The 23,163-nt window shown below is 39.7% G+C and overlaps 1 protein-coding gene across 4 annotated transcripts in view; it reads right to left on the reverse strand.

Moving 5' to 3' along the window:
* The window catches only part of PCSK5 (proprotein convertase subtilisin/kexin type 5), a 449,146-nt gene that overhangs the window by 173,577 nt on the left and 252,406 nt on the right, over positions 1 to 23,163 (reverse strand). For all 4 annotated transcript variants that reach the window (XM_066367966.1, XM_066367965.1, XM_066367968.1 and 1 more), the window contains exons 11-13: positions 17,578 to 17,695; positions 15,535 to 15,723; positions 5,805 to 5,941 (exon numbers count right to left, since the gene is read on the reverse strand). In XM_066367966.1, coding sequence (XP_066224063.1) covers positions 5,805 to 5,941; positions 15,535 to 15,723; positions 17,578 to 17,695 — 444 coding nt within the window. The remainder of the gene's footprint in view (positions 1 to 5,804; positions 5,942 to 15,534; positions 15,724 to 17,577; positions 17,696 to 23,163) is intronic.

The raw sequence follows: 23,163 nt of genomic DNA on the forward strand, positions 1-23,163 counted from the left end.
ACCAACAAACTAGATAGAGATGGGATGTGCCTCAACATAATAAAGGCCATATGACAGCTAACATCATACTCAATGGTGAAAAACTAAAAGCTTTTCCTCTAAGGTCAGGTACAAAACAAGGATGTCCACTTTTGCCACTTATAGTCAACATAGAATTGGAAGTCTTAGCCAGAGCAATTAGTCAAGAAAAAGTAATAAGAGACATCTACCTAAAAAAAAGTAAAATTGTCACTATTTTCAGATGGCAGGATATATATAAAAGACTCCACCCCCCAAAAAAACCATTTAGAAGTAAACAAATTCAGTAAAAAAAATAAACATAAAAAAACTGTTGCTTAATCAGCTAACTTGCCCAGACTTCCTGAAACTCTCACCAATTCTGTGTGCCCATCTCCCAGCCTCTGTTTCCTTCACTCACAATGGCTCTCACATCATGGCACCAGGAGGGACTGCTTGGTTTCCATTATGGTACTCATGTTTAATAAGCTGCTGAGTCTTGCTACAGAAGAAACTAGACTGGTAGATAATTAGGTAGAAGATAGACAGATGTGGACATATAGATGATATACAAATGCTTGTCCATCCTACCATGAGAAGTGGCAGGTTTTTTGTTTTTTCTTATTTGGAGAGAAAATTTTGCCCTGGTTTTCCAGTAGACTGAGTAACTGATGTAATCTCTCTGGGATGGGGGCACTGTTAAGAGCTGGGTTAGCCCTGGGCAGAGCAATGCTAGTGACAAAATTTTCATAAAAAAAAAAGAAAAAGAGGTCCATGTGACTCTTAATATGATTGACTCTTTCCCTGAAGGCCTTTTTAACCTGACAATATCACTTAACCCAAATAAGAGGGCAGCAGAGAGATGAGCAACAATTGTGTTGCTAACATTAGGTCTCACTTATCAATAGAGATATACAGATAAAAACCACAATGTGGTTATCACCTCACACTTCTTAGAATGGCATTATCAAAAAGACAAGAAATAATAAGTGTTGCCTGACTAGGTGGTGGTACAGTGCTGATAGAGCGTCGGACTGGGATGTGGAGGACGCAGGTTCGAGACCCCGAGGTCGCCAGCTTGAGCGCGGGCTCATCTGGTTTGGGCAAAGCTCACCAGCTTGGACCCGAGGTCGCCAGCTTGAATGCGGGCTCATCTGGTTTGAGCAAAGCTCACCAGCTTGGACCCAAGGTCGCTGGCTCAAGCAAGGGGTTACTCAGTCTGCTGATGGCCCGTGGTCAAGGCATATATGAGAAAGCAATCAATGAACAACTAAGATGTCAAAACGAAAAACTGATAATTGATGCTTCTCATCTCCGTTCCTGTCTGTCTGTCTGTCCCTATCTATCCCTCTCTCTGACTCTATCTCTGTCCCTGTAAAAAAAAAAAAGAAAAAAATATGTGTTGGCAAAGATGTGGAAAAATGGAATCTTGTGCACTGTGGGAGGGGATATAAATTGGTGCAGTCACTATGAAAAATGGCATGGAGGGTTCTCAAAAAATTAAAAATAGCACCACCATAGTCCAGCAATTCCATTTCTAGGTGTTTATCCAAAAAAATTAAAACATTAACTCAGAATTATACATACATCCTCATGTTAACTGTAGCAGTACTTATAGTAGCCAAGACATAGAAGCAACCTAGGTTTCCATTGGTATATGAATGGATAAAGAAACTGTGTACACACACACACACACACACACACACACACACACACACACACACAGAGTGGAATATTATTCAGCCATAAAAAGGAAATCTTGCCATTTGGAACAATATGGATGGACCTTGAGGACATTTTGCTAAGTGTAAAAAGCCCAACACAATCAACAGTTCAAATGCTGTAGAGAAGTTTACCTGAAACCTATGAACTTTTACTGATCAAAGTCACCACAATATGACATGAGAAAAATGTTTAATGTTTGAATAAAAAAAAAGTCTAATAAAGACAAATACGATATGATCTCACTTATATGTGGAATCTTAAAACAAAATAACAACACACACATAAGAACCAAGCTCACAGACACAGAGAACAAGGTGTTGGTTGCCAAAAGCAGAAAATCAGAGAGTGGGTGAAATAGGTGAAGGGGGTCAAAAGGTACAAACTTCCACTTCTACTTTAAAATAAGTCTCGGAGATGTAATATACAGCATTGTGACCAAGGTAAAAATATTGTACTGTATATTTGAAAGGTACTAAAAGAGTACATTTCTTATTACATGAAAAAATTCCGTTACTGTGAGGTGATGGACATTATCTAGAGTTCTTGTGGTGATCGTTTCACAATACATACAAATTTTGTTGTTGCAGCACCTTAGTTTCTCAGCAATTGCTTTCTCATATGTGCCTTGACCAGGGGGCTACAGTAGACCGAGTGACCCCTTGCTCAAGGGTTTCGAACCTGGGTCCTCTGAGTCCCAGTTCGATGCTCTATCCACTGCGCCACTGCCGGGTCAGGCTACATACAAATTTTGAATCATTATGTTGTTCACCTGAAACTAATATGTTATATGCTAACTGTATCTCAATTAAAAATAGATTCTGAACCCAAATCCTGTGTTTGTAAACCATTATATAATACTGCCTTCCTGTTCATTTCCAAGAGTTTAGGATCCTGACATTTAAAATTGAACTACATTATTCTGTGCCACACTGTCTTGACATTTGCGCTGGGTCAGCACATTGGTGCACATGTAGTTTGCCCTCTGCCAGCTTTTCTTTAGACTCAATTGCTAGTGAATATTCTTTTCATAGTCAAGGTGCTGTTTGATCTCAGAATTCCGAGTGGTATGCATTAGGTAGAAATGAATGACTGCCTGTAGGCAGCAATGCAAAAGAGAAACCCTTTTCCCAATAGCATCTCTCAAGTGTACAAATGCAGCATGCAACACAAGGACATTACAGGAAATCCAATCCATCAGTCACCTTAGAACCTGGTTCATTTAATTTATAATTATTTTAGATCTAAAAGTGTTCCCTCATAAGTGCTTTGAAGAGTGCAGCTCCATAACTGATTATTTCCCTGTGTGCCATTTCTGAGTACTTCATAAGTCCACTGAGGATAACTTTGCTGGGTAATCCATCTCTTATTTTTTACTTACTATGTAATTTTATTTCCTTAGAACCTCTGTCACATCAAATGCTGCCATATTTGGGCTTTCATTCTTTTTTCTTCTCTACCACTTCTTTTCACTTGCTGAATTCTGTAGGAGACTTTGCAGTTGATACTGCAACTTTGTGTTAAGAAACAGCCATGTAAATACAGAATAAGAAAAATTCATTTTACTTGCTAACATAAATGCAATCAGCCCAAGATAGGTATAATGTGCAACAAAATAAAAAATAACTGCTCCCCAAATCTTTAAGATGTATTTCAATAATGTACAAATGGGGAGAAACAATAAACAAGTATAAATTCTTTTTGGAGCCAGAAACCACAATACTTGGGAATGATTCCACCATTTAATTGGGCTAGAAAATTTTACATCTCCAATTGAATATCTAGTAGCTTAATATAAAAATCCTCATTAATTAGTAAGAGAGAAACCTTCTATAAGAATGTACACCCTAGAAATGATAGAAATATGTGCACATGCATGTGTACCACATGTACACACACCACACACACACACACACACACACACACAGAAAAGAGAAAATTCTTTTCCAAAGTTATGACTAATTCTGAACCAAAATGTTGGTGGAAGGAAGGCTACCCAAAGATCATGTGTTTCTATTCAAGCCTTCTATTCAAGCCTTCTGACCCCAGGCCAGTAATAGCATTGTATCTCTCTCTTCTGGCATAAAAGAACACCTCTAAAATGATTGGAGATGACTGGGGTTAAATGTGAACATTTAAATAGTATAAGGAGAAGCCAATGTTATGAAACAAACAATCTAGACTTTCTGAGCTACTGCAGAGAGCTTTCAACACAGGAACTCACAGTAAATTGGATAGACTCTGCCTCCTTGAGGCCAGAGAGATTTACAGGCAGAGCCTCTGACCCTTGCATACAAATGTCAGGTCAATCAGTAGGTGCCCTCAGGGCAGTTTGCTCTTGCAGGGAGGAACATTTTATCAGTGACATTCTTTAGAACCGCTGGTTCAGGGTGATAATAAAGATCAGAGTCACTTCTAGTGACTTTTATAACTGTCTTAAATTCTGAACAGAGAATGTACCCCTTCTGTCCGTACCCTAGGTTGCTCCCCAATCCCCCACCTGATACACAACTGCCACATTTTGACAGTGTTTATTTCTCTCAGATCTCTAGCCACACAAAGCCCTGTAGTGACACCTGCTGATGGTCAACTGGGAGCTGCCTTTGGTTAAAGGAGCACAGCCCAGTCACCAAGCTGCCATTGCCCCAAGGGTCATGACCCAGTACATGTGCACAGCAGGGGCAGTGAGCATGGCCTTCAGAGGAGAGGCGCAGGTCCTGGGAACTAAATGTATGACAAGCAAGTGACAATGTTTAGAAACCAAGATCTAGTTGATCTGAATGTTTTCTATCAATCCTGCCTTGTTGACAAACATCTGATTTCTGGATAAAACTTCAGCAATCATATATTCAGGCTGTGTGCCAGAGGTGAGCTGGACTCAGATGCTCTTATCAAAACTTTTATGCTGTTAACTGTGACCTTGCCACCATGCTGGTTTTAATCTTTCTGATTATGGGACCACTGTGGCCATGCTGATGAACCACAGCACAGAATTAGGAAAAAGGGATGGCTAAATTGGGTGATCAAAAATGGACCTATCAGAATGAGTAACCCAGACTGGTGGACGAAAGTAACGTGTGCTCACGTTCACCTCTGTGTTCCGCTGCATGCCTCCACCTCTCTACGCAGCCCACCTACCTGAATCAGTTACAGAATGTCTGGGTTCATTTATTCTGCCACCGGGAAAAGGCTAGATAGAACGGGCTGTCAGTCCTAAATTCACTCTGAAGCCTGATCCTTCTGCAGATGAACTGGACAAAACATGGAGAAGCATGAATTTTTTGGACAACTGAACATGTGTCCACAGCTGGGTGGGAAGCTGGGTTACGTATCGAACAGATCATTTGTTACTGGGCCAAGTCCTCCATAGGGCTCTGTCACAGGCAATATAGGCTGCTGCAGAAAAACCGTGCAATCTCCCCTCCTGTGTTGCATTTGTACCCCCCCCCCCTTTTAAGGTGAGAAATAAGCTTCATGAAGAGGAAAATAGGACACATGCAGCAACAAGGGCTTGAGACCATGTGAAAAGACCATTGTTAACATCGTAATTTCCATGTTTTTTTTTCTTTTACATATCAAGAAAGTCTTCTTTTTCTAGGTTCATGTGGAGCAGAATACCATCATTCATTTTCTTTAGTGGTAACCAGTTTAGCTGGCATAGGCCAAATCAGTGTTTTGCCTGCACTGAAATTTAAATGTAAACTCAGAAAAAGAATAAACTATGGAAACATATCTCCTCTTATGACCAGGCAATCTAAACCACCACAGGAGGGCAAGGCTGGCTTGCTTATGAATGAAGAATGTGAGAAAGGCTGGTCAGAGATGTGGGTCCTGCATTATGAAATATCAACCAATAGCTGTCATGTTTTATCCTGTACTTACATCTCAATACTTATTCTTTATTTCTTATTGTTGAATTATTACCTCTGAAATCATAATGTTGAGAACTGGAATACTACATGCAAACCACTCAAAACACAGGATCACATGAAAAAGAATGCTGCTGATATATGATTATAAAAACTCCTTGGCCAGAACATAATGTTTCTACACAGCAAACCAAAATTTAGACAGGAAGTTCTTACCTGGAGTCTTGAAGTTCCTCAGCTGAGAGGGAGTGTCGTAGACTTCAAGGATCCAGTCTCCAGCAGCCCGTTCCCCCCAGCAATGAATGGTCATAAACTCCCAGTTTTTAAATCCTTCCATGGAGTGATCAAAAAGCCTGGGAAAGAGGGGAGATTGCACATGCTGGTTTTAATCTTTCTGATTATGGGACCGAGGTTTTAACATAAACCACTGTTTTATCTATTATTTAAAACCCAGTGAGGGTCAAGTCAAGAAGTCAAGGTCATGATCAATGATCTTTTCAAATCTGTCAGTACGTATTCACCCTGGATGTCACTGATTAGTAGATGCAACCGAATATTATTCATTGTTCTCCCACGGGGAACCCTGCATGGGGCCTGCCATGTGATGGCAAATCTAAAAGGCATAACCATTGGGGAATCAGTGAAACTAGGTTAAGATTTTACCCATAAGACGGATTGTTCCAAGTATTGAAGATGTGGTGCAACTGGAATTCCTTAGAGTTGGGGATGGAAGATGGAAATGCTGCTCTAGAAACAAGTTTATCAGTTCTTACCACACAACTCAACAATCCCTCTCCCAGATAAGCACCCAAGAGATGTGAAGACATATGTCCATGCTAAAGATATTTTGTGAATGTTCACAGCAGCTCTATTTATAGCAGTCAAAACTACTAATAACGCAAATGTCCTTCAGAGGATGGATGGATAAATTATGGCACATTCATACAATGAAATACTATCCAGTAATAAAAACTAATGACCTGGTAATATCATGAATGAATTTCAAAAGCACTAAAGTGAGTGAAAGAAATCAGATAAGAAAGAGTACATTCTAGAAAAGATAAGATAAACAGAAACGGCTCAAGGGGTTGTCAGGGACTGGGAGGGAAGCTGGTAGACTATGATGGTGGAAGCTTTAGGAGTGATGAAACTGCTTTATATCTTGAAAGTCATGGCAAATGGTTATACAACCATATAGATATGTTAAAACTCACTGAATTGGTCACATTAAAAAATAAGTTGTATTATATATAAATTAAACCTCAGTAAAATCACTGCTTATTAATCTTATTCAGTTCAGGGAGTCATGCCTCAAACTCTAGCATGGGTTCTGGTTTTCCGGTCCTTCCATGATTTTCTGAGTTTTTAATTCCCCACATGAAATCTCCTACTTCAAAATAAATGATTTGTTTCCTGTGATGTAATTCTGAGGGATACAAAATATATAAGGAAATTAAAATAAGGAAATAGAATCCTCATAAGATAAAAGAGATATCAATAGATAATGTATAAACTTAGCATATTAAGAAGTTGGCCTATCATGTGTATAGGCATACAGTGTGCATAGAACCACCTGAAGATATAGCCAGAAGATCCCTGAGAGATGAGACCTAGAAGGTGGAAGCTAAAAGATGGAGCATGCGCCAGAGATTTTAAAAGAGCTTTTCCTTTTTAAATTCTGCGCATCTGTAATTTTTATTGAAAAAATAAAGAAATAAGAAAAATAATTTGAGAATCAGAAAGGTGAACAGAGAGGGAAAAATACATCTACCACTGTTTTAGGAGCAACCATGTCCAGTTACTGGGACATATCTGTCCTTCAGTGGAGACAAATGTAAAAGTCATGGCAGTGAATGTTGATGGCTATTCAGACCATGCAGTCAACTCCCCTTGTTCAATTTCATGTTCACCAAGCAAAATGGTGGTTATAATATGATCTTCTATGTAGATCTTCCTTTTAGGATAAAATGTGCTCTTTTTAAAACAAACAAAAAAAAATAACTAGTTTAGTAACTTAATATATCAGAATTCTGATTTTTATGACTATCAATGTGTTTGGGGCTCCCTGTAAAATGCCAACTGCATTCTAAATCTGAATGGTTGGAGGATACAGCTGTGGACTGTTAGGTAAATAGCTGGCATGCAGTAATATTCCCAGGAGAAAAACAAGAAACAGGAATACCACTTGCTACATGTTTCTGAGACACTAAAAGAAGAAAAATAAAAATTATTGAGCATCATTCTCAAAGTGTCCCATGTCCAAAAATTTGGGAAAGGCTGAGTTAAAGTTGAATAGATCTCCCCAGAGAACATCTCAGCTCTTTGGAATATTTAACTATGTTATGGTAATCTCCATAATGGGCATAATGATAGGCAGTAATTTTCAAACCTTACATGGATATAAAGCCCTCTTCCTCTTTAAAAGAGTATCTATATATTATCTATCAAGTTCAGCTCTGAACAAAGGGGTGTGGTGTTTCAGTGAGGATCTCATTGGATCCAGCACCTTTCTCTCATAATAATAGGGATAGCATTAGTGGCTCCTTACATGAATGTTTCCATGCCTACCATTGATCTTCAATAAAGTAATGACAGTACATTTTATGGAGATCCTACAATGCATGCATGACCATAATAGAGCTCATTTCATAAGGTTATGGCTTAAAACTGGACCTGGCCAGAAAGAAATTGCTGGGACATTATATAATTGACTTGCACATGCGCGCACACATAGTTCTTCATGTTAAACCCAGAAAGTGCATCTGTTGGGCGAAAGGAGACACCGAGGTGGGGAAAGAGGAGCTTTCTCATGCTGCCCTTCCTGCCAGGGACAGGTTACTAGAGGGATTGTGTTGACACAGAAATAGATGGAGGAGGAAAACCAGTCTAGAACCACTTCTTAACCCACAGTTCTCTAATTTAGGCTCTAATTCGTGGAGGCCATTGTGCCATTTGAGGGCACTGAAGCAATAATAACTTGTCACATAATACCTTTCTAAGAGTGCCGAACTTAAAAGCAATTCCCAAACAGTTTAGACAGCACATTTGGCTCCTTGCCTCATGTCCAAAAACTACAAAGGAGACTGGAGGCTGCCATCACACGAGGGGCAATCTTGTTTCCACAGCCTCGGCCAACTTTTAATTACTCATGGGTCAATTATTTGACTGCTGGATTAGCAGACCCTATGTTTCTTCCCTTCCACCCTTTCCTGTCCACTTTTGAAAAAAATCATTCCACTGCTTCTAATCACTTTTAAATCACATTGGAAATAAAAATTAAGTATAAATTGGGTGCCAAGAAGAAATATTTATAAATCAGCATTCAAAAAGTGTTGCAAAACTCGAATATAAATGGGCTTTGTCTATCTGGCTTACCAGTTATCCCATGGTCTCCTCACTTTATGCAGAGCTGCAATGATCATTAATTTCATGGGAACATTAAAGTTGGATAGAGGAATTAAAATGCAGCCAAACTCAATCATTCCATTTTGCTAAGAGTTGATGGGGAGAGAAATAGACACTGATTGCTATTGTTTCAACTAGCTGGGCATTCAGCTTTCTAATTTCACTCTGTCTTTTATTTGAATTCTGATTTAACACTTGAAACTATTTATTTTTTCGTACTGTACCATTTAAAAACACTGTGCCACCTGCACATAACAAAAGGTAATGTCATTAGCATACTTGATTTGTGTTGCAAAGAACATACTTGATCCAGACAATCCAGTGTCAACCTGTCGGAGATTCTAACTGTGTGGTCTCTGTATGTGAACTAAAAAGTCCAAGGCCCAGTTTGAATGTCTATGCTGTGCCAACATCACTTGTTTAGATGAAACGTCAATAAAGCAGGGCGTGTTGAAAGCTGGAATAGATGAACCCATGCCCACATCCACATCTCCTGTTGCAGTAGAACCCTGTTCTGTCAGAGCTGACTTCATAATCACATGCTCAATAAAATGATACATGCATGTGCTAGCAGAAATTACATACCCAGTTATTAAAATGGTGCCTCACAGCCCTATCCTGCGAGCAGGATATCCTGTGAGCCTGGTAGTACATCCTTTTGAGGAATTAACTCAGGAAATAACTTATATAATTACTCTAAGCTTCTTGTCCCCTTTCTCACTTAAAGAGTCTAGCCAATCTGTTAAGCCTACAACATTCTTCTGTGATGTTATATCCATTATTTAACAAGATGTTTTATAAAAACTAACAGCTATGTGTTATAAAATTATTCCTAAAATTGTAAATGAATGTTAACTTTAGAATCATCCACTGCTACGCAAACAGTATTTATGTTCACTATAGAATTAAACATTAGACAAATATTTTTGGAAGCTATCTATTTAAAATAATTTTAACTGCTTTATCACAATTTCAGGTTAAGATTACATAATGTTTAAAGCACTCATTTGGCTCAACTGTATTTTAGTTTTTGATTCTCTTTAGATGAACTTTTTGAGTTTTAAATAATTTGCTTCTGAAATAAGGTATCGAAAACATACTCTTAGGATTTTGTCTCTCCATACCTACAAAACTTCTTGAAGAAAGGTTGAGAGAAAGGTACTGGTTCTAGAGGTTTTGAATTCCTAAACATATATGAGTTTTTTAAACTTTTGGTATGCATTCTATTACTCACCAACTCCAAAATACATTTCTACTTGTGGATATATGACGTAAGTACTTCATCTTCTTGAAGATTTATTCCATTTTATAGTCAACGACTTTTATCTAAGTATCTGCTTTCTATTTTAAACTCTTTTGTAAATTACTTGCACAGCATCCAGCACAGACTGCTCAGTCTTTTTGATGACACGAAAATAATAAGAATGTGTATGAAAAAGCTGGATGATCTTCTAAATCGACACTATTTAAAATGTGGTGTGTGGACAAGCAGCTTCAGCATCACCTGGGAGCTTATTAGAAATGCAAATTCATGGACCTCACCCCAGACCCACAGGATTAGAATCTCTGGGACAGGAGCCCAGCCATCTGTGTTTCATTGAGTCATTGACCAGGTGCTTTGAGGAGCTACAGCTTAAATAAAGGTTAGCACTTATTAAGTACTTACTATGCCAGGGGCTGTGTTGAGGACTTGCTTTATGTTATCTTATTTAATACTTGTAACAACCCTGTGAGGCAGATACTGTTAGGCCTGTTTTCCAGATGAGAGAATCACTTTTCCAAAGTCAAACATAAAAACTAGTGAAATCAAGACATACCCTGCTATAACTTCCTTCTTTTGAATGAAGGAAGAAGGTTCTCACGGGGAGGCCTTAATTGGAATAAAAATTTTCACTGCAAAAGTATAATCTGTACTATAAGTCGCAAACACATGAGTATAGCATGACATTTAGAATGACAAAAAATGATTCAAAGACAAACACCACATTGAACCATAGTTAATTACCGAATGCTATAGGTTTTGCAGTTTAGTAAGTGTACCCCCTCTGTACTGAAAATCATAATTAGAAGCAGAGATATTCAGCTGTAATTGAATTTTGAAAGGGAGGCAATGTTTCAGCTTTCAGTCAGAGGCCAAAGTTTGGAACAGGGAGCCAATACAGCAAACTGATCTAAAACTCAATGAGTTGGGGGATGGGGAGACTTAGGGGGAAAACAGATGATGGCAGCTTTTCATAATTTTACAACAAATGCAGGTGAAGGAAGAATCTGATAAGACAAGCTTTTGTCTGAAAATGTTTACAAAGGAAAATTTTGAATATTGTCATAGAACAAAAGCTTATATCTAAAGTTGCTCTTGCTTTAAAACATTTTAATCGGACCCAAGCCCACCTAGCTTTCCCCCACGATGCTGGACCTCCATATTCTCCCCAGAAGTAAACAATTTGTGCTGATTATTCATTTTGGCTTTCTGTTAGGCAGGGTGTACAGGCCAAGAAAGGGAGTGAGAGGGTGGGAGGGCAGGGAAAACAAAGGGACGAGAAGGAACTAACCACTGGTCCATTCAGGGGCTACTTTATTTACTGGGGCTCCCACCTACCTACTAAATGATCAACCCCGCTCACCAGGGATGAATACCTGCTGGGCGAATGGGCCCGAAACCCACGTTGGACTAGCTCTGAATGTTGCTGAGTGCCTTCCCGGGCTCAGCACCTGCAGATGCTTGGGTAAACTGTTCTTCCTTCAATAGCTATTCTCCACAGGAGTTCCGGCAAGTGCCCAGCAGCCTGGACGAGGAGGAACTGAGGGGCTCCAGATGGTCCAACAACTGTGGGAAATTGATTCCCAAGGAACTGCTGTGCTGAGGTGAAACACAGTACTGAAGAAATTCCTCACAGACATGTCTAGGAAAATAAGGACTTCTCAAAAGCTGCTCATGGCCTCTGTATTTCTTTGGGGAATTTACTCTTATTGATAATATTTTCTGTGCCCAAGATTATGATACCAATTTTATCAATACTGAAAAGGAAAACAGTCACTGTTATCAGGGAAGGGCAGGTCTCCCCTCCCTGGTTTGTCCTCATTGTCCACATATTTATTTTTGCCTTATTGTAGGGAAAACAGCTATTAGGTTTGCTCCTTGTACTTTGCATGATTGATGTGTGAGCACGTGGCAGAGCCACATGTGTACAGTCTATGTAAGGCTACGGGTGCTTGCTCTCAGGGTGGCTCACTGACCTGCCGCTGTGAGGTGAGGACTGCCTGCCCGCCACTACAAAGGGCTGTTTTGCTGTTCATTTGCCTCTGTTTTGCTGTTCATTTGCCTGCTGTCATGAGAAGTGGTTTCCCCCATCTGTTTACTCCACTGCCGTTAGGAGACTCTATTAAAAGGGAATGGCCCAACGCTTTCTGGCTCTGCAGTTTCTCCACTGTCTGCCCGAATCCAATGCGGACCTGCCTGGCCTTGGCCACCAGCATTACACTCATAAGGGTGTGTGTGTGTGTGTGTGAGCTGGCTTTCAGCAGCCTTCTCAAAACAGCCAACACACAGTCCACTGTGAAGAGCTGCATCTCACGGAGAAACAGAGACCCAATGGGGATGATTGTGCCACCACAGCTCTGCTTCTTCATCTCAGATGACCCTATCAGGGAAACTATGTTTTAAACCTTTCAGAATTCCTATCTAACTGCACAGTGTTCTTTGCTTTATGTGGTCTTCTGAAATCTTGACTTCTTTAAAGAAAAGATAAGTGTCCAACAGGGGAACTAATTATTGCTCTCATGAATAATCTCTGACACACAAATTCCTTCTAAAACCTGACCTCGTCACCTTTCCCTGAGGTCCAGTGTTCTGCCTTGCAGACCAACGGGAAGGACACTGGGAGTTACGGGGGCCTTCCCTTCACTCCTCACCACCTTTTTCTATGTTTCTTGTCCTTAGCTCCCGATCCTGAGAATGTGTTTTGAAACAGGGCCAGGGTGACAGGACACAAGGATTCCTAGCCACTAGGTTTGGGATTGAGAGGTTTTCAGTAGAGATTTCCTCTCATAAAATTAAAGCTTCAGAATATGCCAGAAGGAGGAAATGCTAAAAGAAACCATCTTTCCCTAGCTGCCTCAGTAGGAGGGATGCTACCAGTGTCAAGCACAGCAAGGACAGGGGAACCAGGCCCTGGAACGTGGCCACATGCGGTTTTGGGACCTGGTGCAGCTGTTTTACGTTTAAGGAGTCAGCTGCTCAGAGCGTTGCTTTGAGAGAGCTGCTTGTAGACAAATGAATTCATAACATCCTTTGCAACTCTGGTGCCTCCAGCCCCCTTCCTCCACTCCAATCTGTCTATCTCATTTGGGTGGCTACTGATGTTCCTGAATTGGAGAGAGAAGAAAGAGCTGCAGTTTAAGAAATGCTCCAGACCCAGGAGATGTACTCCGGGTGCAACCCTCTTCCAGGTGTCCTTGATTGGGGAAACTGAGATGAACCTCAGGACTGCTCATCACTGAGCGTGTGAAACGCCTGTTTCTTTTTCTCTGACACAAGTCAGGCAGCACTACTGTGTTCAGCACTTTGCAAAGAGCAAAGCAGATGTCCGCGGGTGAAGAATGCATGTGCAACTGATGCCAGTGACCTCATCGTCCCCCAAATGCCTGTGACAAACGGAATCCACAGCTCCTCTGCTCACAAGTTTCCTCACTGAAGTCATTTTGGGGGAAGCCAACAAAAAAATTCCAAAAATATGCAGGAAGAACCCAGAAAGGCTGAGGAGGCTAAGTTTTCCAAGCAAATATCAACTGCAGATTGTTTTTCTACAATGGAGCGGGCTCGAGGCAGAAGAGCTTTTGCACTTTGGCGTTTCACCTGGATGCTCTTTCAAGTTCAACTCCGATGAATAACGGTAAAGAAAGAAAAACAACAGAAAGATCTTCTCTGGCTTTGGTAACAACAGCTAGTGTGACCTCCACTAATCATGTAATTGTGCACCTGAAGGCCTTGCTTGCTGAAAAGAAGCATCAGGCAGGTATTTGCAATTACCTGGCAGGTGCCAGCTGAGATACTTGTCTACAGAGGGAGGGGAGCATGCCCGCTCTCTGAGGCCAAAGCACCTTTCTGTTCTTTGCACCTGCACACACTTATTCTGGCTAAGCTGCACTTCATAAACCACTAAACCCAGGTTACCGCATGCCCAAATGGAAGATGTTAGGTTTGAAAGAACGCAGCAAGACCTCCAAGCAAAGAAATAAAAGTTACTTGAAGATTTTGGAATCTGTACTTCTAGTCACTTAGAAGTGCTATTTATTACTCTCCCTTTTTCTCACTGTCCTAGAGCAGACGGAATTTGGGGATTTTGAAAAGCAACTGGCAACTGCTCAGTCTCATTTTTGGTTCTGCAGGCTTGTAGCAGCTCCCAGCCTTGCATCCTCTGAACTGTCGTTATTGTGCTAGCAGAGATCATCGCTGCCTGTCAGTGGTCACCTGGTATGTGCTCAGGTGGCCACATCTACATAAAAGGTTGGCTTTCATTTGGATTTTATGTGTTATTGATGATAGGTTTGTGTTTCCATTAAATATTCCTCTTGGAGAAAAAAAAATTCAAAGAATCCTTCAGGCTTCTTTCTGGTTATGGTTTGTATTTTAGAACCATAATGGGAATGAGGTGAATAGGACAACCTGATATTTTCCCATCTGGTCCTACTTATTGACAATCATCCCCTGCCTATGCTCCCAACCACTCAAAAATACAGTGGGTCAAAAGAAAACTTGTGCTAGAACATTCTGTTCTTTCATGAGGATCCTGGCAATACAATTACCTGCTGGAGAAATGTTTGGAGGGAGAAGGGAAGAAGCTAAGAAGAGAAACTGAGTGCCTTCTAAGACAATATAAAGGCTATAAGGCCGACCTTTAAATAGGGGTCTGCAAACTACACAGTCTGTCCTCAAGCCAAATCCGGCCCTCTGCTTGTTCTGTAAATAAAGTTTTATTGGAAAACAGCCATGCCCACTCATTTATATTGTCTACAGTGGCATTTGCACTGGAATGGTGAAGTTGAGTAGTTGTAACGGAAACATTGCTGCAAAGCTCAAAACATTTACTAATTGACTGCAGAAAAAATTTGCCAATACTGTTTTAAAACAAATAGAGTTTCCTTGAACTTCAGAAAGTGCTTGGGCAAAAGAGTTCAGTTAATCTGTACCAAATGCCAGCAGACATTTAAGGATAGGGGAGAGAATCTAAGAGGTCTAAAGAATTAATGCACTACATTAATTGTTTTTTAGGATAAGGAACAACAGGTGGCCTTCGATTTTTCTGCAGGATCCTTTTAATATTGTTCAACTGTTATCTGTTAATACTGTTCTTTGCAGCTTCACACTCTCTACTTATATACAGGCAGTGAGAGCTATGACCATCCCATCATACCTTCTATGAGCCCCTTTTGTTAGTTCTTAGGATACTGAGTAAGGAGCAGCTGGCCCTTTCTTCTGAAGAATAGCTGAGTGTCAATGTAACCCTTATATACACTGGTGGGCAGAGGCCATTCACTGTACCTGTTGGCCAAAAGCTGGGACCTGGTTCCTGAGGGCGAGGTCAAGTAGATGGCCAGGTCACCTCTCCTGGGATGGGTGATGGTTATGCGCACAACTACGTGTTCCAGGTAGTTGACATGGTGGTTGGGGTTATCGGAGCAGCCCGAAGCTTTGTAGATGGAGCGTACTGCACTGTTGGGGCGAATTGTCCTGCAACAGAGAGATAGGGAGTTTGAGCGAGGCACATGGCAGAGCTTGGCTGAGATCCTGCAGGCCTAGAATAACATCACACGTTGTAACGGAGGCAGCTGGTTGCTGGATACTGAAGGACACAGTGCTATCACTGAATGACTGGATCACTTAAATGATTAATAGTGGTTAGGCAGTGGGAAAGATGCAAGTGAGACAAAAGGGGGAATTTAATGTCTTTTGTCTTCACACAGGCCGTGGATATCTAACTTGAGAATTTCACCTTATTAAAACACAGATTGCTGGGCCCTGGCCCCAGACATCTAATTCAGTAAGGCTGGGGTAGATTCCCAAGAAGTTCTAGGTGACAGTGATGTTGCTGACCTATGGAATACACTTTGAGAGTCACTGATATAGGGTACTGTGATACAGTGGAAGCTTGGGGATTAACATGACCTTGGAATTTGACCCTGGTCTACCATTTCCTTGCTGTATAACCCATGGCACACACTTCCTCTTGCCCATAGGTTCCTCCCTTCTTCACTAGCTTCCTGCTGTGCCATTGTTCCCCTTAACAGTGGGCTCCAGCCACAATGGCATCAGTTCAAGTTCTGGAATAATTCACGTTTTCCACCACAGGGCCTTTGTGTATACTACTCTGCCTCAGGTGTTTTGTTTTGCTGCTGTTCATATGGCTGACTCTTCATGGTCAAAGTTTAATTTTCACCTGAGACTGTCATTGAATCACAGGAAAAATATGCCCCCACCTGTTATTTTCTACCCTTTGTGTTTTCAACATTCATTTATTGTGATTTGTAATTACATGTTTTGGGCTTGACTCCCACTAGGCTGTCAGCTCCACAAGGGCAGGAAGCATTTCTTGTTCCTCTTTCTATCTTTAATATCTAGCTCAGTGCTTGATATTCAGTAAGTGCAAGAAAAATAGTTCCCAAACTGGTAAATAAATTTGTGAATAAATAAACAGATATTCACACTGATCTCATTTCCTCTTTTGTCAGATGGGAGCAGAATAATGCCCAGATTTTTTTACAAACTTTAGGAAGACTCACATGAAGTTTCTAGCCCTTGGTTTGGCCCTTCATCAGTGCCCCATAAATACTAGTTTCACTCCTTTATCTTTTTCTTATTCTTTGCCACAAAAGAATAAAATAGGAGAGAGAGGAAGAGAAAAAAAAGCCTTTAGTTAATTTATTTCTGTTTCCTAACAAATTTTCTCAAGAATTATAATGGCTCAAGTTTCATTACAACCAAATTTCATAACTTTTTCTGAGAGTCAACTCTCTAAAAATAAAGCCTAAAGCAAAATACTGATACAGTCATGAAGATGAAGCTTATGCTCTGGATTTGGCACCTGGGAGCGCTTCACACTGTTGCTTGGTCAACCCTGTCAGCATAGCCTCCCCAAGTTTCTGCAGCTGAAACACAGGGAGGAGCCCTGAAATCTCTACACAAACTACAATCTCCTTTGCTGTACATTTTGCACCATTCTGGAGAACTATGTGGTATGTAGTCAAGTTTCCAGAATATATGGTTTAGTTTCTTGGAGTACACTGACTTACAGAGAATACCTAGTACCATCAAATAGATATACTGACAGAGTAGAAACCTTAAGAATGTCCATCTAGGAACGCCCTCACCCCCACCAAATCCCCTTTCAGGAGATGTTTTTCTTTTAAGGATTCTTGGGATCTACTAGTGAGGATCTTAGACATCCTATTAGAATTTTATAATTACAGTAGAAAACAACTACACCAGGTTTTAGTGCCCATGTGTAACACTGGGCTATTCTGAGCACTTGCATGGCCTGCTCTCTTTCAAGGAATCGACATGCTGTCTATTTGCAGCAAATATTACTTGATTTGTCGGTCTGTGCTCTCCACACACACGTGCTGCTGGGGAACAGTGGTCCACTTTTCCGCCTCCATCACCATGGCTTCTGCATCCATCAGTCCAAATCCATAGAGATGGCTCACTACAAAAGGCAAGAGGCTGGTCAGCGTTGCAGTTACAAGCAACCTATGCTATATATTCTAAATTATAATTTCATTCAGCAGAGAACACAAACACATCCCTAAGGGATCCCAGCTTTCTTTATAGCAGTGATTTAAAAACAAAACAAGTGAGCAATCACAAGAAAATAGCTGAATATATATCACTTATTGATCATTGTTACTAGTAACATGACTTATCATTCACGAACAGTTACTACATGGCAGGCACTAGTGCATATTTTTACATTTAATCCTCCTTACAATCTTAAAATGTTAATCTGTTATTATCATCATTCATGGATGAGAAAATTGAGAATCCAAGAGAAACTTGGCTGGGACTGCCTAACAATTCCGTGGCTGGGCTGGATTCTAATACATATAGCTTGCTTAAGAACTCACTGTTAACCACTTCTAGTCAAGTGATGGCATCACCAATTTCGTAAGATAAAATAATAGGTTTAAAGAGAAGTGACAATGTATACAACTTTTCCTAGTGCAGTAAGAACTTAAATGCAAAAAGTACCAATTTTCTGACATGTCTGCTATGTAGGTGGACTATCCCAGAAGACATAAATAATGAGCTTTCCTCTAGCGTATGAAAATTTTATTAAACTTTATGCATAAAATATTTGGAGGCCTCAAGACTTTCATGCCAGCTTCTCATCCTCACAGTCATCTTCTATTTCTCAATGAGAAAACTTACTGATCTAAAGATGAAGTTGACATAACTGTCTCAGAAACTTCAACTACATATAGGAACATTTTAATGATACAGCAAGGTCAACTCGTGTAGTTCTTTCTGATAATACTTTAAGACCCCACTTGAATACTTCAGATATTCACCTTGTATTAAACTGTCTCATATCTTTATATTTAACACAAAGTCATACTTCTACCAGATTTGTTGCCTGAAACATTTTCCTTAAAACATTAATTACTTTATGCAAAATTTTCTGTAGCTTCCCAGGCTTATGGCTTATTTAAATATTTCCTCCTGGAATTCAAGATGTTCTATGATGTAGTCCCATTCTAACAAAGATATAGTCCCATTTCAAAACAAAGTCCTCACCAAATCTTCTAATTTAGTAATTATCCCTTTCTACAGCTATAACACCCTCAGTCACGTTGTGCTGTTTTCTGGCCTTTGTCCATGCTGAGCCTCACCTCAGAATTCCTTCATTACTCCTATGTTAAGAGTCAAACTCGACTCTCACAAGTTCCTGAAGGCCCACCTAGACTATCTTCTCTTTCTTGAAATATTCTCTGGCCTATAAAAATCAATAGGTAGTTACTGAAATTCAATCATCTGTGATGAGTGGGTTTTTCTCTTTTATAGTCCAATACTTCTAATTAATTTGTCAGTCCATTTACCCTTCTGACAATCCATCCACACAATCATTCATCCATCTACCCACCCATTCAGCTATCCACTCACTCATTGACCATTGATCTATCCATCGATTCATCGATTGATCCATCCATCCACCCACCCACCCACCCATCCATCTGCCTGTTATTTCTTGAGTGCCTTCTGTGTGGCAGGAACTATACTTTTAATCTGTGCCATCAATCGAATTGACAATTAACTCCATCAGCATATAAAGTTTATCCCAACTGTATTATAAACTGCTTAATGGAAGGAAATGGGCCTTATATTTCTTTATATGTTTCATGGGATTTAGCAAAACATTATACATATCAGGAAAAAGATATTAAAGTATGTAAAAAATAAAATTGCCCTAGTATTCAGAAATATTGTTCTATTTCTGCTATTTGCTAATTATGATATATAATTCTTGGCCAACAGGATAAAATATCTAACTTACAATTTCCTCATTTTAGGATATTATTATCTATCCCATTACCATTACTAAATATGTCTAATGCAGGAAAATCTGTGTGAAGAACTATACAAATGGAAGAGCTCATTACTATAATATCAGGTTTAGCCAGTCAGAACATACTGAACAAAATTACTTTGCTATGGCAAAGATATATGTAGAATTTTTATACGTGTACTTTTGCAACTTCTATTATGATTTTTTCTTGATTAAAACACAATTCATGTCATTGTAATAACTTGTAAATATACCCATAACAGAAGAAAGAAAACTCACCAATAACCTCATCACAAAGTGGTAACTGCCATTAACAATTCTATTAGTTTTGTTTTAGGTACATAATATTATGTGAAGCAATTTTGCCTCCTTAGTTCAATAAGAGACAGAGTGGCCCACATGATACCGGAGAAATGTCCAGTTTGGGCTTAAGGATACCCAACTGTGAAGATCTTTTGTTAATGTTCATGTAAATCCTATGTTCTCACTTATGACTTAACCGTAGCCTATGTCATTTCATCAGGAACAGCAGCAGGTATTTTCTTTCCCTGGTGGAACTGGAATTGTTGCCACAGGTGCTATGGCAAGCTCTCTATCTCGACACAGTTCCCAAACAACCCCGCGCTAGTGCTAAGTAGTTTTCAACCAGCGCAACCTATCATTCTATCTCAGTTTAGGGGGAAAGGATGACAGATTTGACTGGTACGTGAGCGGGTGGGGAAGAGGGTAGGTGGAGGCTTGGGGAAAAGGAGGGCTTTGAACAGTCTGCAAAACAGGGGCAGTCTGGGCTCCAGCTGAGCCACACTCTGCTTCTGCTCCCACCACTCCCCATAACTGTCAACCTCACAACCACTGGGACATAAATTCACAGAGTCAACAAATACAACAAACACTTCATGCCTGTTAACCACTTGAATTAAGCAGAAAAGCACCTTGAGTCTTTCCGAAGGCCATAAATTTGTTTTCTTTCCCAATTCAATTGCTATGCTCCAGAGACTGTCCTTCCATGGAACACTCAGAGTAGTTGTTCAGAAAAGGGGCTCACTAGCTCCACTTAACTACAGACTGGCAAGTCAACAACAACAAAAATGTATATTACTAGAATATTCATAAATGAGAGAATTAGATTAGACCAGTGAAAGCCATTGAGTCAGCATTGGAGAATTTTAGTATTTTAAAATACTGGAAATTATGTATCTGTCGGCAATCATGATACATAGCCTAAGGAAATAAAATAAATTTATATCTTTTTTTGGTGGGGGTGGTTGCTGGCAATTTTTCATCTCCATGTATTCTGATTGACACTTACTTGGTTTTGGGTAAAGGCTAATGAGAGAATAATTACCCAATGAATATGCTGGGCAGATCAACTCCTTCAAAAACATGGTGTCAACTGGGGAAATAGCCATTAAATAGTTTGGAGGCACTAATAACTTTCTGAAATACAGTTACAATTGACATGTAATAATATTTTTTACATAGTATAAGGTTTATGCTCTAAAATGACCCATAAATTCAGAAACGCTGATCTTTCTTTTGGTGACCATTTGAGTCGTCTGTCTAGGCCACGAGGAGTATGATTGCCCTCCAGTGGCCACAGAGCACCTGGCTTAGAGGAGAGCGTCCACATATTGTATATTTGTGAAGTCAATGAACACAACTGATAGGAGAAATTTTATTTAATTCACCAAGTGGCATAAAGTGTTTACAAGAGAATTGTTAGGGAAAATGGAGATCTATTTTTATTACTGACTCCTATAAAGTCATCATTAACACTCAAAAAATTTTATTCCACTACAGCGCCAATGTACACATTTAAAAAACTTATGAATAGAGCAAATATGCCATGCAAACAACTGGTTGTGATATGGGCCATCCCACAACTAAAGGAGTTTTATTTGGGCAAATTTCCCATGCCAAACTCAGAGCCAAACCTGAGTCTTGAAATCACTTTATATTGATCAAGTGGAATCCTCTCCATGCAAGCACTGAATAAAATAAAAAATTCTATGACATTAGAATACTACAACATTGGTGTGAGCAGGCATCTAACCAGTTCAAACAAAGTATTTCATTCCTATGTGTGTTGGCAGTCAACATACAAGTCATAGTTTTAACACCAGTTAAGATTCAAAAATCAATATTCAGAAAGATCCTGAGGGAACAGGCAGGTATTTAGAGGAATTGGTAATCCTGAAACAACATTACTGAAGTTTACTTCAGAAAGCAAACTTATTTCTTAGTAGAATGATGTTGGACAAACTTAATAAAGAGAAATTGAAAACTTGTATAACACTGTTTGTTTATTAGGCTGCATGACTGTTTAGGCAGATCAGCTTACAAATAGTGGGACTGTCCTACGCTGAAAGTACAGCTAGTCTTTATTCAAAGGTATCTGCCTGTGTCTCTCCTCAGACCAGTTAGATGAACAAGAAAAGTCAGGATAACATAATGTTCTCCAGCAGGTCTATTTTCATTTTCTGATGATATCAGAGAAGCTCATCATTAAGCACAGAAGCACGTGGTTGCATAGTTTGAAAGCAGGCACAGCTATTTTAAATAACAGTTTTAGCTAGGGGGACTAAAAATTCAATTAAATAAAATCTAGACAGCTCAGCAGAAGGAAAAAATGGAAGTTTCTGAGCACAGGAAGCTATTACCAGGGGAGTTTGGTGTATTTTCATTTCTTTTAGTGAACTATCCTTACTGGAGCCAGCTATTTTTAATCTTCTCTTTTCTTTTTAAATATTACATTGAATGGCCATTTCATGATGACTCTAAAATGACTATTAGTAAAGCACTCTCTATATAATAAAAGGATTGGTTTTAAAAAGATTTTTGAAAATGTTTTGGAGCTTCCTGCAGCGAGCCTTTCTGCTCGCAGCCGTCAGACATGCCGACAGTGGCACGCAGCACGGAGTGTAAAATCGGGCAAGCAACAGCGGAAACTCCATAGCAGAAGCCTGCGGGACACAGAAAAGTTTGCCTGTAACTGAAAAAAAAAGTAACTAAATGACAGGTCTTTATTACTGAGTATTTAACAGAAAATTCCAGCTGATTTCTTCCACTGAAGGAATCATTTTTTATGATCAGCGTGCCTAAATGTCTGTGTTTTTTTAGAGTTGTCTTGGTTTTAGCAATGAAAGTCCTGTGGCCCAGGAAAACCCTCATTCATGGGAAAACCAGGAGAGTGGCCACCCTAAGTGAGGAATGCAATGCTGTTAGGAATGGCAACAGAGTCACTTTTCAATATCAATAATCTAATAACTAGAGGGTATACAGACATCCTGAACTTAGATTTATGTTCATTAAGATACACATAACTCCCAAGATATGGAACGTGGTCGATAAATTGGGTCTAATTGTTTGATTATTAGAGAGTGTGAATTTCAATACACTTCACCAACATAAGCAACTAACTTGTCCAATGAATTATACCACTTGTTGGGGTGTAGAGCATCTACTACAGATTCAACACGGCGAGGATCCAAGAGACAGAAAATGCTCTGTGTTCTCAGTCAGGCAGTGGGTGAGACAGGAATAATTTTTATGAATTCATGAAGAAATAACTAAAAGCACCAACCATATCATTGCTGTCAGTATAAAAAGGA

The sequence above is a fragment of the Saccopteryx leptura genome, chromosome 2, assembly GCF_036850995.1.
Source record: "Saccopteryx leptura isolate mSacLep1 chromosome 2, mSacLep1_pri_phased_curated, whole genome shotgun sequence".
NCBI classification, from domain to species: Eukaryota; Metazoa; Chordata; class Mammalia; order Chiroptera; family Emballonuridae; genus Saccopteryx; species Saccopteryx leptura.